Source organism: Falco biarmicus, chromosome Z (assembly GCF_023638135.1).
Source record: "Falco biarmicus isolate bFalBia1 chromosome Z, bFalBia1.pri, whole genome shotgun sequence".
In the NCBI taxonomy this organism is placed as follows: Eukaryota; Metazoa; Chordata; class Aves; order Falconiformes; family Falconidae; genus Falco; species Falco biarmicus.
The window spans coordinates 61,811,631-61,826,072 of record NC_079311.1 but is presented as its reverse complement, the minus strand read 5'-3'; the positions used below and the strand labels follow the sequence as shown (position 1 = coordinate 61,826,072).

At 39.4% G+C, this 14,442-nt stretch overlaps 1 protein-coding gene across 1 annotated transcript in view; it reads left to right on the top strand.

Moving 5' to 3' along the window:
* The window catches only part of MAST4 (microtubule associated serine/threonine kinase family member 4), a 274,380-nt gene that overhangs the window by 196,698 nt on the left and 63,240 nt on the right, over window positions 1-14,442 (top strand). Inside the window, 1 exon segment of the mRNA XM_056325127.1 lies at window positions 4,998-5,086. Coding sequence (XP_056181102.1) covers window positions 4,998-5,086 — 89 coding nt within the window.

The window sequence follows — 14,442 nt, the reverse complement described above, 5'->3', positions numbered from 1 at the left end:
CCACATTGCACATCTTGCTAGGGACAGCATGTTCCTCCTGAGGCAGTTTTCAGCTATGCAGTTTTAACACCCTAGAAATTGTAACTACCTTTTCTGTCTGCAGAGCTTTTATGGGATTGCTGGTCTTACATTATTAGTCTCTTTTATGCATGGTCAGCCTTTGCATTCTGCATATGGCAACAGGTTAATTTCTCTCCACTTGTATTAGTAAGTAAAACATTTTGTTTGCAGCCTCTCTTAAAACGGGAGTCCCCTTTAAATCTTTACCTTCAGCTAAACCACTGTATTACACTGATAATAAAATTAAGAAGCTGTTGTTGTAGAGTAGTACTGTGCTCAGCATAGGCTGTGAAAGGTGGTGAACTGTCATAATAGCTTACAGTCCAAAGCCATCTTTATTACGAATGTAAATACTAATAGTTGGGGATGTTGAAATGAATTAATTATAAATTATTAAAGCAGATGCCAATTTTGCCATGAAAAGCATGGCAAGTGGTAATCCTGTCAACATAGCCTTCTTTCCCTGCAGGGGTGGGGGATATAAAACCAACCTTTACTGCCATTAATTTGCTCACATATTAGCCCTTGTTCTGAGGACGAAAATTCCATTTCAGTGCATACCTCTCACAATTTTTGCGGTTTCTTGAGTACTGTATCAGGAAATCTGCATTTACTGTTTCTGCTCTGGATAAAGAACTGCCTGTCCTAGATGAATCATAGAATGGTTTGGGTTGGAAAGGACCTTAAAGCTAATCTAGTTCCAGCTCCCTCCCTCGGGCAGGGACACCTTTCACTCGACAGGTTGCTCAAAGCCACATCCAGCCTGGCCTTGAACACTGCCAGAGAGGGAGTGTTACAACTTCCCTGGGAAACCTGTTCTAGTGTCTCAACACTGTCAGAGTCAGTAAAGAATTTCATCCTAATATCTAATCTAAATCTACCTCTGAATTTCTGCTTCAAGTTTTTATTCTGTCAGTGTTTCCAACAGCTTGTGGAGTGTAGCTCTATTTTAATGGCTGTACTAGTACTTGGGCCTTGTGCTTTGTCGGTTTCAATCTAGCGGTTCCCATCATCTCTGCCCAAACAGTTTTTGCCTGATACGGGAGGAATTATGGCTATTTAAGGAACAAAGTAGTCAAGCTTTTGGATTGCATCTTTCAGCAGCTGTAGTTCACCCTTGCTTTGTGATATAAAAATGTTGAGCACAAAGCATTTTTTTTTGTAGTCCTCTCTCTATTTATCATGAGTACTTCTCATGGAAGCGTTGATCATCTGTAGCAGCTGGAGGACAAGTGACTTGGAGGTTGGTGCATTGGGGCTTAGACTGGGGCTGGTGTGAAGGAGGAATTCCTCAGCAGTGAGACGTGCTGAGAAGTCAGACACAGATGAGAGGTGTGAGTGGGAAGGAGCGTCAGTGGTGGGGAGCAGGAGGTAAGGCAGAACCTGTCTGTGGGCGATTTGGAAACCAAATAGGAAATTATGAATTGGATTCCAAGATAAGCAACAGTGTCAGTAATCCAGGTCACTGCTAATATGGTGTAATGACAACTACTTCCAAATACATCCTCCTCCTTTAAGTTGTGGGCAGCAGACTATAGAGTCCAGGAAGGATCTTCCTGGGGCAGAGAAGAACAGATCAAAAATTGTAGATTTCCTATTTTCTTCAGGTTTTGTGTGCACCCCAAAGTTTAGTTATGGTGGAACATGACTGATTGCCCCCACCCACCAACCCCCAGTCTCTTCTCCTTGGAAAAAGGTGCAGTTTCTTGCTCTGTTTATTTCATGGCTCTAAACCCTATGTCATGCATGCTGCCTGGCTTGCTGGTCTCTTTCTCTGTGCTGTGCAGCCTGATCAAAACATGAGATCCAAGGCTTGGAGAATTGCATTTTGAGGGTGCAGCGCTCTGGTTTACCCCAAGGTTTGTTTCCCTAGGTTACAGTCCCTGTAGACTGTTCCTCCTGCACTGCTGTAACTTTGCTGCAGACAAAGAGGCTTTCTTTCCGGGCTACCTCTTATCAGTTGGTTTATATTGTCCCATTTGAATGGGAGAATAGTTTTATAAAGACAATAGATGGGGAAAGTTACTTGATGTATTCAGAGATCTAGGAAAAAGGATTTTGTCTGCAGAACGGCTTTAACTTCTGAGATTCTTTTGTATGTGGGAGATGGCTGTTTCAAGGCTAAGGCAATGCTTCGGTATTTCCTCAGTGCAACCCTGCTTCGCATTTGTGGTGGTCTAGCAGTTTAGATCATCTATCAGGGTTCCCTGAAGATAATTCTTTATTTACCCACAAAGAGCTTCCTTCATAATACCATTATTCTGGGGAAGGAGTTCATATATTATACAGGATGGGTAACATAGTTTCAAAATCTTCGTGAAACAGAACTGTTTAAAAAAAAAAAGCTTACAGAGAGAGGTGTGGGAGAGACTTGTCCTTTCATGCGTTAAGACAAATAGAGGAGACTTCATATGTTTTCATTTTCTGTTTCTCAATAGAACATTTTGTTTGAGTGTGATAAAAGATACGTTCTTCATACAGCTGCAGCCACATCTGAACAAACAGCAAAAAATTTTTTGAAATGGCAGTTGGGGGAAAGTTTTCTCATTACATAAGATCTTGATACTGAAGGTAATGCCGTCATGCTCCCCAGTAATAATTCTGAAAAATAGCCCCACCCACCCCCTAAAAACAAGATAACGTAGGAAATTATGGCAAAAGTGATAAAACTCTGAATTTTTACAGACAAAGGCAAATTGCAGCAAAATCAGTGAAGGATGTCTAGAATTCATTGAAATGTTTTGCTGAGAACACACCCATGGTTTAGATCCTTAAAATGTGTTCCCTTCTTGTGACAGGTCATGTGGTGATCCTTTAGACGCTAAACTAAGCCACGCAAAGCTCCTTTAAAGTCATGTAATGGTCTCTCTTAACCCCAGCCTGTACCACAGGCACTGTAGTGATGCCATCGTGGATAGATGTAATCTGTATGTCCTTTAATGAATGCCTAACGAATACCAAAAGTTTCCACCGGATTCCGTTTTAGATTGGAAAATTGCAAAGGAAGTTATTCAAGCTTTTTAAAACAAGTATAACAGATGAAAAAATGAGGTTTGTCATAGTATGATACAAGAAGTTACCAACAATACAGTGATATTGCATGAAGCCAGGAGAAAAAAATTTGGACCGTTCTTATCACAGAAGAGTTGACTATGACTCTTCAGCTGGGCAAATTTAGAGATGGACGGTGGGGAACAGTATGACTTTGAAATTGTTGTCTAATGAGACATGGAATATTTGCTCAAGGTCTATTACTTAAAAAGTAGATTGTGCTGAATATGTCAAAAATGCTTGTAGAAAGCTGTGCTTAATCTAGCCAGGTTCCTGAAATCGTGTGTGTATAATTTCACGTTTTAAAAGTTCTCCCTCATTTTTCAGCTTAGAAATTACAATGTACGTCTTAAATAGTTTGACTTTTCCAGTGTTCTAAATGTGAATCTTGCAGTCATTTTGTGCTTTCTTTTCTTACATAGGTCTGCAGTAATGATAAGTATACACTCAAAAGTGAATGCATTGTTTAATTGATTGTAATATTTAAGTGATACAGCAATTCAGTGTGCAATTCATGCAAAAGAACTTTTCATTAACCCATTAAACAGAATGGCAGTCTTGCTGCTTCATAAAACATTTTTCAAGGGGAGACTGGTTTTAGTGTGTGACACTTTGTTTTGTTGGGTTTTTTCCCCCTCCATATTCCAGGCGTCTTCTGTACTGCTTTCATACTCAAAATTTCTTCTTTGTTTTTCGATTTTACTTGTTTCCAGTATTCTTTGGAATACTTTTAAATTCATTTTACTTAGCTTTCATGCTATTCAACTCCATCCTTTATTTTGTGTTTTATTCATCTCACACCGTATCAAGACTAATCAGTCTTGCTTTCTGGCTGTTACATAGAGATCATAATGTTACAGAACTCATCTTTGGAGAAATGTAAAACTGTGATCTGAATCTGCTACTGTTGGAACCTACTGTGTTAACGAAATGGTTTTATGTGTGACTTTTTCCCGTTTTAGTGGTTTTGAGTTTTTCCTAAACCTTTACAGAAAAAAAATTGGATTGCAGTGCCATAAATGTTAGCATATGCACTTAAGTTTATACACAGTTGCAGTCTCTTTGACTTCAAGATACTATTTTTCTTGTGCATGAATGTTTGCAGTGTTGGGGATTTGTGTTTGTGAGAATATTCATTATGGTAGAAAGAGGAAAAAAGAAAAACACTTCTGCCAATAAATATTTTAAAACTATGATATGTATTTCAGAAAAATATCTCCTTTCCCAAGTTTAATAGATGTGTTAATTTACTATTTATCTCGCCTAATGATCTTGTAATTTGGGAAATTAGTGGCTTTGTAGATGAAAAATGTATGAGTAAAAAAAATGCATTCATCTTAGGCATCATCTGTTCCATTGACAAAAGGCACAGATGTGAAATTTATCTCAGTAATTAGATTTATAATTATTGTATCATTCTTAGATTGATAAATTGTTGCTCTTTGTGGCATGTGATTTGGAACTACAGTTCGTGCAGCAGAGACAGGTTTAATCATTGAATGGTGATTCTAAGCTTGAAACTGTTTTTCACATTGTACTTTTGTATTTTTATATATCGTAAGAAGTGTATGGCAGAGCAACAAGTTGTAGTCAGGGAAGAACATTTTATGAATTACTCTACAGGGGAATCCTGGTCTTTGCACAGAACAGCAAATGTGCAAGCCTGAAAAGTATCCATGGTGCATTTTCTTTGGAGGCTGCTGTCTTTGCCATTATCCAGCATGATTGTAGACTTCCTGGACATGCCTACAAACCCAACAATAGCTCTGATTTTTAATAGGAGACAGGGAAGTAAAGGAGCTAAGCATCAGAATATCAAATGTTCATATACGGTATATGCTGTATTTCTAAGGCTAATGTCTTTTTTCCTCTCTTCTTGCCCACAGCTGTAGAACAAGCAACAGGAAGAGTCTGATGGGCAATGGCCAGTCTTCAGCTCTGCCTCGGCCCCATTCACCACTTTCAGCTCATGCAGGTGATTTTACACCTATGCTACTATTGCTGTTATTAAATACTTAAAATGTCTATGTGAGGAAAGCAAAACAGACAAATTCTCTGTTCCACTACTTTTCTTTCCACTGTTTTCAATAGCAAAAACTTCTGTACCTTTCCATCCAAATTTCTATTATGTTGAGATCCATAAATTCTATCGTATGGTGAGAAGCAATCCACAAGTACAAAAAATGGACTACGTAGCTATTTTTATTTCCCTATCTTGTATTCTGACATTCTGATGCAATTTCTTCCCCCGACCGCCACCGCACCACCCTTTCTGGGCCTAGTTGTGTAAAAAAGGTATAAAATAGCTTGCACGCATGGTGAAGGTAATGGAATTGGTAAGTAGGGTATTACACGTTATTCCTAGTGCTTTTCCTCCCTAGGATTTATGGTGTTAGGCATGTTGCTGGAAATTTCTGTGCTTCACTTTATGTGGCAATAAATTGATGATCATTTTGAGTTGCTTCTGAAGCACTTAAAGATTGAATGAAAGTCCATAAATAAATCTTTTATTGATAATGATTGTCTTCATTTTAAAAGGGAACATTTTTGACATATCAAAACACATTTCCTCAAAATTTTATTGTCTCTTTATATTTTGGGGGCATTGACTGTAACTACACAGCAAATTGAAAGCCCCACACCAGTCATTGTGTAGGAAATGACACTGAATGCTTTGAAGAACTGCTCTCAGATGGGTTCTAAAAGAGACAATGCAGTGTTTCAGTTGAATTTTGGAAGAGGATGATGAGTTTAGTAGGGCATCTCCAGTTTTGTTGTGGAAGGAACATTATTAGAAAAAATATGAAGGTGTTTTTTCCTCTCTGAGCAGCAGGCTATTGTAACCAGGAATTGAGACATGAGGATTTGTGAGTAGTTCAAGGCAGCAGAGTGTTTAAAACATACAAACAAAGGACAACATGGTGCAGACTATTTTAAAACTGAAAAATGAAATGTTGGAATGTTTGGGATTCCTCTCTGTGTCCCCCAAATGCAGAAATTGCCATTTGCAACAGAGGATCTTCAGTCACCATAGAAAGAGGCTTTAGTTGTGCTGTGTTGACTTGATGAAAACAGTACCAGTGCTTGCTGCAAAAACTAGTGTATGTCCACTGCTATGAGTGACTATACCATCCATTTGGAAACTGGTGGCTTAGACCAATGATGCCTAACAGGCTTCAAAAATACGGAGTGACCAGCATGCATTACCTGCGACCTGATCACAGGTTGTGTATTCAGTAATGCCAAAGACAAATAATTCAGTAAATGCTACAGAGTTTCTGCCTGGCAGTGGACTCATGCTTTTGGCAAATTGCTTCTTTTTGAATTGATTTCTCAAACCGTGGAAGGGGAATAAAATTGCTGATGTCACAGCTGTTGAGAAGTTGCTCTGAAGGTAGAAAACTGATTCTGCCAGAATTAAGACAGGTTGAGTGTAAGCTTTATTTTCCTTAAACTCAGCAGAATGTACTGTGTATTCAAAAACCTACTGTGGAAATTTGGCAACTTCTCCAGTTACCCAGGATGCAGTTGAGTCTCATAATGCTGGTATGTTCTCCCAAGGTATGTGCACTGAGCTCTTCAGCAAAAATCTCATATATGTGACGAAAATTTGCATGTGTATGGTTGGTTCTGTTATTACCTTGCCTCTATGTATAGTTAATTACAGTAATATTTGAACAACTATTGGCTCCTAGTGCAGCTGGCTAGTATGCCTAGATTAGTCCCCTGAAGGGGCAATTTGAAGTTAAAGTGTGCTCAGTCACTCTTGACAGGTTTTCTGCTTTGTCTAGTGATCAATTAGATACTACGTGGAATTGACTTTGTAGGCAAATTTTTAATTATTTTTTTTTAATTTGTACTTTGAATCACTGTGAATGTCATCCTAATTAACACAAATAAAAAAAGATGCAAATTACATGGGTAAAAGCACAACAAAGACACATTTTGAGAAGTTTAGAATTTTCATCTACATATACAGTAGGATTTCAGCACATCACATGTTTAATGTACGTAAGTCCTTGGTAACCTTGGACTTAAGAGACATTGTGGATTTTTAATGAAGCTGCATTCTTGCGTTGTCAGAGCCACTAGGTCTTACTTGCACATCTTACCTGCACTGTCATCTGCACAATCAACTCACCTCCCAGCTCTCTGTGGCAGCCTGTACTGGAGGCCTGGTTTCTTGTGAAGTGCAGTAGAGAGCTGTGACAAGAGAACAGCATCTGTTCTACAGTAGTGCTGCATTTATTCCTCTTTATTCCAAGTCAGAGGGCTGCTTGACTCCGCTGAGAAAACCTGGTATATCTCCTGTCCAACTAGATGATTTTAGGGTCTTTTTTGACAGTGCCTGGAAAGTAGCTGTGAATGGTGAGATTCTACTAGAAAAATTATCAAAATTACAACTGTTTATGTTGCAGCCCAGAACTTCTGCCAGGAGCATGCACTACAAGCTTTAAGTCTCATAGGGACTGGAGATGACCCGCTTTAACACCTTTGCATCTTTCTTACTAGTATTCGCTCTTGGAGGAGGAAACAATAAAAGTAGAAGAGGGAGAGGCAAACAAAATAGTTTCCAGCCCTAGAGGAGGGATGGAGCAAGCTAAATATGTAGCAAAGTATCAGTTCTTGCATTCATTGAAATTCGTTATTCATTAGGCTATCCTTGGCTGAGGCGTGATAGTAACATGCGTTTTTGGCAAATACGGCCTAGTAATACTGTGCAGAATGTGAAGAACATTGGAGAGATCCTGAAAACCTTTTGATGGGTAATTCTTCTCTCAGTCAGTTCTGTGTAGCGGTTCTTCCGACTGTAGGAGAAAGTGGTTGCAGCAAACACAGGCTGTCAGCTTTCCTAGCTTCTTCAGTCCTGTTTCATCTTCTCAGCATCTTTATACGTGATTGAGAACTGTTCTCTTTACACCTTTCTTTGTTTCTGTGGTGTCTGCCTTCATTACCTTGCTTTCCCTTTTAGAAAAAGCTAAGATACTTTTAAACCTAAGCCTTCAAAAAAAATTGAAGTCACTAGTGAAGATACAGCCTCCGAGAGTTCCACCTCACTGTGCTCTAGTCCCTTCTTTTACCTTCCCTGTTCCTTGAGAACCTGTTGAAAACACAGAATTTGCTTCTGGTTCTAGCGTGAGGAGTAGCAGTGTTTTACAGGTCCTTTGCAGTACTGCAGTAGGAAGATGAGCTTTTTGAAGTGTGACATGTTCATCTGTCAGCCAGCTGCATCATGGCTCAAGTAGAAGTCTTGTCTGTGGTTCTTTTTGGAATATGATTGGAAACACAGGTTTGGGACTTAATTAATATGCTTGGACATAGTGATGTATACTTAACAGCATTTTAGGCCAGAAATTATGATCTTCAGTTGTTTCTGTCTGTATGCTACAAGATTACATTTTGCTGTTTTTTATGTGTTGGAAAGTTACCTGTACTTGGGCTTGATGTGTCAAGCTGGCATCGGATTGCCCTGCCATGGACTATTTTCTGACACTGTTTTAAAACAATCACATTTGCTTCAAGGTGAGAGACTGGGAGGGATATTTCTGAGGCCACTTTCAAAGTCTGGGTATACTCTGATGTGACTTTGGTTTTGGAAAGGAAGGTGCCCAGAGTTTCTTGGTTGGGCACCTTCCTGATGCTGTGAAATGGGAAGATGAGGGACGTAACCTGCTGTAGTCTGAGTAGTTCAGATGGAAAGATGGACAGATTATGCATGACCCCGATTGCTCATGCCTTTTTAAAACCATGTTAGCTTCTGGTTTCATGCTCTCCCTGCTTTTCTGCCAGATCTGTTTCTCTCAGGGTACTGCATCCCACTGCTGTACTCCCTACAGCCATCTCAGCCTGCTGTTAACCCTTACTGAAAATTGTTCCATTAGATGCTCTTATTTAAGTGGAATAGGTTCTTGGCTTCATGTTTGTACCATTAGAGTTGTTACTGCAGGTCCTTATCCCTTTATTATAAGCTGTTCAAGCTGAAGGGTGTCAAGGTTGTCAGACATTTCAAAATTCACCCAGAATCAATTTCTATTAATAATCTTGATAATGATAATCTTCAGTGTTATTCTGGACACTTCTTGTATAGTCCTAACAAGATTGTTGGCATTGCTTGGGTATTCAGTGCTTTTTGTTGAAAGAATTGTTGAAACAAAAAAGTTGTGAGGGAGGACACTCTTTGATCTACAACCAACCAATTCCTTTCTGTGTGAATTCATTGCTTGTTGGGAGAACAGGCAAAATACATACTTGGTTACCTTTGCTTGCATCTCATATCTGAGATGAGTTTAATTTGAACCACCTGTTCCCACCCCCACCCCCAAGACCTCACGTCTCTGAGGGCAAAGAATTGTACTATGCATTCTTTGTGTAAACTGAAGCAAGCTGTGTGAAGGCGTGTTATGAATCTCAAGGTGGAGCTTTCTAGTCAAAAGTGCACTGCATTAGCACTCTTGCCAATATCTGTGGCGTTGCTCAAGAATGTTTTCATCTTTGATATCTGCAGAGCAGTCATACAGAGGTCTGGCTGCACCTTCAGAAATGGTATGCCATTACTTCAAACATGAAGAGCTCGGGTTGCTACTAGGTGACCGTAACAGTCTGGACTGGAGTTAGCCAAAACACTGGATGGGAGCAGTATTGCTGTATTTTAGAAATAAGCTTCTTGAACATAATCATAATTCTTTGAGGTGCATTTTATACCCATGTTCTTCCTAGTAGTGCTGTTTTTCTCCTTGATGCAGACTCTGAACTGAAGGCACCAGCCGTTCTCTACTTCCGTGAACGGTATTTGAGGAGGACGAGTAGCCCAAGTTCAGGGTGATAATTGCCCCATATGACGAAGTCATACGGAGGTCTTGTGTAAATTTCTCACCCCCTCCCCGGTTTTTGTTGTTTGCTGTGGAGATAATAGAGGATTGTTCCTACACAGGAGTCTGTTGTTAATCTTTACAGATGCAAGCTGAATTGGACAAATGTTGAATACTTAAAAGTTTTTTCATTGTTCACCTTACCATCTCAGTCATTCTCAGATTGATGTGGTAGGATGGGAGGGAGAGGCTAGTGAGACAGCACCACACTGATGAAGTATGTTGTGCAGGGCACAAATAAAGCATGAGTAGCACCTGTCAAAGAAGGGGCAGGTTCGTTAGTAAGCGACAGTGACCATGAAGGCTTGTGGGCTATAGTGAAGAGTTACTGGAGCAGTAGGTAATCCAGCGCTTGGGAGCGCACAGAGAGGTGTAAGGTCCGAGACCTGAGGGTTAAAAAGGTGGTAGGAAAAAGACAATGTGTACAGCAGATATATAATATCTCTGTTATATACATTAATTACTAATACATGTAACGCCCTTTTCCTCTATGCAGGACGTGTACCTACCTGCAGAGATAATTTGTGTTGGTGGAAAGTCAGATTTTGGCTTGCAGCTGAAGTCTCCCACTATGCCTTATGCCTATGTGTAAAAATCACAGAAGATTTCAAGAGAGTCATACCATGTTTCACTATGTAAAAATCTTTTTCTTGTGAAAATTGAGAACAGTTTATACCAGGTCATTTCTTTGGGTTCAAAGCTTGGTCATTATTAGTAACTGTCTTCAGTGAGTTATTGGGACATCCTTTGTCTTTAATAACAAGGTTTGAAGCCACTAAATCTGCTGAAAGATCCTTTTAGTTTTTGCATGAACTGTGGGTACATTCAGAATTGTGGGAAGTGTTGCAGCATCTGCTTGGACAACATCTGGTGCCTTGGTCATTAATGGACTTTTCCAGCTGACTGCCTGCTGCTGTGTAAGCAGGTCATCTGCACCACCCAGCCTGTGAAGTGAATGATTATAATCTCAGCAAGTCATAGCATTCAGGTGTCCCCACCTCAGTAGTCACAGGAGCTTGTTCCTGTGGGTGATTACTAACCCCTTATGATTAATAGTCACATGTGGTGCTGTTTAATTGTGTCTGCTCTAGGAACAAGATTTAGCTGTTAAGAGCAATGCTGTAAATTTTACTTGCCTGTATTTTAATAAATTTTTCATGGGGTGCCACTAAGATGACAAGGACTGCAAGATAACTAGGAAATTGTTTAAAGAGGAGAAGACCGGGCTGTGCTAAAGTGAGAAATACTATACAGTAGGAGCAGAGGTTATCAGTAGAGTCCACTTGGGTTTTTGGTTTTGTGGCCAGACCTTTTTAATCTTCTCATAAGTGGCATTGGCATAAAATTATTGTAGCTGATGTAAATTTGGAAGACATCTAGTGTAAAATGGCATTGAGAAGCTGTGTTGAAGTGACTGATCTTGAGCACTAGAATTAAAAAGTATGAAATTACATAGCAACATGCAGCATTCTGTACTGGACAACCAGTAACAGAAATGTCTACTGTAATCTGTGGACTCATCTGTTATCAGGAATTTAGGGAAGGAAGTGATTGCATTTTCTGGATCGCATGATGTTTGCAAGGACCAATCTAGTGTTTCTTTGAAAGTCAGATCTCGGAAGATGTATAAAGGAAGTAATTTTCAGTTGAATTTGGGAAGATTTAGTGCCACTGAATGGTATCCTGGTTAGATTTCTGGAATACTGCATGCCTTTATGGTCATACATGTTCAGAGGGGATCACATGGGGAGAAAAGCTGGTAGGACAGAATGTGAGAGCTTTTTGTGTAAGACTGAAAGACTATTACTTCCTTGCCTTTAGCAGCAGGAAGATTGTGGAAAGCCTGTATTGTCATCTAAATCAGAGGAGGGGGGGGGGTCACAGAATGGGAAGAGAAATACATGCTGGACATAAATAACAGAACAGGAGACTTCCTGAAGAATTGTCCACTAAGTGTGACAGGGAAGAACATGACCCTTCCTGTTGGTTTCAATAAATTTAGGAATAGGATTACATGATGTGGTTCCCTAAAGCAGAATTTAGGGCCAAGGAGATCTCACTTCCACGTTGTAATCCTTTTCCTAGGATTTTTTAGGTCTGCCCTAGACCTTTCTAGGCAGACACTTAGAATGCTGACTGCTAATGTTTTGTTCTCACTACATTAAGACTTACTGCTTACATCAGATAATTTCATTTGATAGATGTACTTTAGATAGCTACACTGAAGTGCAGTAATGAACAAAGCTGTTTGCACCATATATTTTAGTTGTGTTAGGCTTTGAATTGCACTGGAGGCATTCATGTGTGTGCATCAAATCTGGAGTTAGTTTCCCTGGATTTTTAGCTTTAATCTTGTGAGTTTTGTCTGAGGTAGGTGATAATGAGTGCTAGTTTACTACAATGCATTTGAAGCGAAGAAGAATCTGTTGTACACAGCTTCTGTGCTGTTCTGCTTTAGCTGCAGCCTGTGTTGACTGGACTTTGGGGAAAGGTGGACTAGGTTTGTAAAGGAATAAAGCCTTAGTGTGTTTCCATGGTGAAGTGTGGGAATGCTGAAAGCTGAAGACTAAAGCTGCTTTCTGAATATAATTTTTTAAAAAGAAAATATATTTACAGAAAGGAAAATAATACAGTTATTTCAATTATTCTGACTGTTGTCACATGGAGAATGGTAGAATTGTTTTTGCTAAAACTTTTTATTTAGTCTTGCTTTGGGGTAAAGTAAAACTGTTAACAAAGCGTCTTCCAGTAGTTTGGGGACAGGACAGGAAAGTGTAAATGGTAAGATACGTGCAGATACAACTGACATTTAAATTAAATCCCATTAAAACAGCACTGCCAGTATTTTAAGTAGTGGTCAGAACATGCAAAGATCCTGGCAAACAAGTTTAAGGGGTGTGCAGACCTTCCTTGCTCTTACTGGGAAAGGTCATTTACTGGTGTGAAGCATAATTAGTCCAGGTGTTGAAATAGCTTGAGCTCCTCACCTGAACAAGTATTCAAAATTATTCTGCTGCCCAGCTGTGTGTTCTGCTGAGTGGCACCATTTGTTGTGGTATGAAAATCAGACCTGCAACTGTTGGATGATTTCTTTTGTATTGTTCACTTTGCAGTTGTGTGTTCACCACCAAGTAAACTGACATAGAGGAATGTATGACCCATTGTTATATTGTATTATTGTGGTGCTGGTGTACTGTGTACAGTGATTATTTTTAAAGTGACGACATCAAGACTTCAAGCTGGATTTGTCTTTGATCCATCAGGAATTTGGGGTAACAGTTATCATTAATCTGTTATTCCCTCAGTACTAACACAAAGACCTTGCATCTGAAACTTTTTATTTTGTAAGTAGACAGCTATTAAAAACACATTACTAATATACAGTGACTGTAACATATGCTTATTAAAAGATTTAAAACTTCTTCCCTCTGTGGCAAAGACACAGGACTTCTTGAAGCTACTTACAAAGCAATTACAACTTAATTAGTCTCAATATAGTTTTCTCAACAATAGCTGCTTGCAAAATGAGCTACCCTTGTGTTGTCATCAGGTATTGTTTCGGTATGTTGATTGCCTACTCATTGTGTGATGCTGGAGTTAATTCCTTACCTAATGCCTGACCACCAGTCAGGTTTACTTTACCAGGTCAGAAACATAGACAGTAATCCCAGCAACATAGAGATACCCTAGGACTAAAGCATACAACAGCCAGCAGGATCCTGAAGAACAGCGGGATTTGTCTAATAAGGAAGTACTGCACATATGGACAGAGAATTAACTGGCACTGGTGTTTCTTTGACAGTCTCCCAGGTATTGGCTTACAGATGGGTGGATGAATGCCATGATGATGAAGGTCACGTATAGGACTCTGCTTCTAACCTGTCTTGCTGTTCTGGAACACCACACCTTAAACTCATAGTAGCACTAGCTGTTTCTCCAGTCATTTAGGGTTTAGATTTTCATCCTCTGTTTCCAGGCTTGTCTGAGTTGTTAGACTTCTAGATAAACTCACAGTATTTAGTATCCAGGTATATGACTTTACCAGTTTTGTTATTTTAAAAGCTTGTTTGCTGTTGGAAGTAGTGCTTTCAAATTGATTTTCCTGATAACAGGATATGATGCTCTTCCTAAGAGTTGTAATTCAAGTTTTGTCTGTGAGGGAGTGATCTTTGTTGATTTTAGTGAGGTAGTTTGCAGCATTGTGTCCCCTCAAATCCAATGCAACAGCTATAAAATTACTGCATTCTTCCACTATGTTTTTTGCTTCTACATGAAGATTGCATATATGTTCTGAGTAACTGATGGACAGTTAGGCAAGTCCCTGATGCATGTTAAATACATATATAACTTTAAAACAGCTATCAGAGGAAAGGATTTTGTTTACAAACTCCCATGTGCTGGTTTGTCAAATTACTTCCTGTCAAAAGCTATTTACACCTCACTGCATGAAGCCTAATTGTCT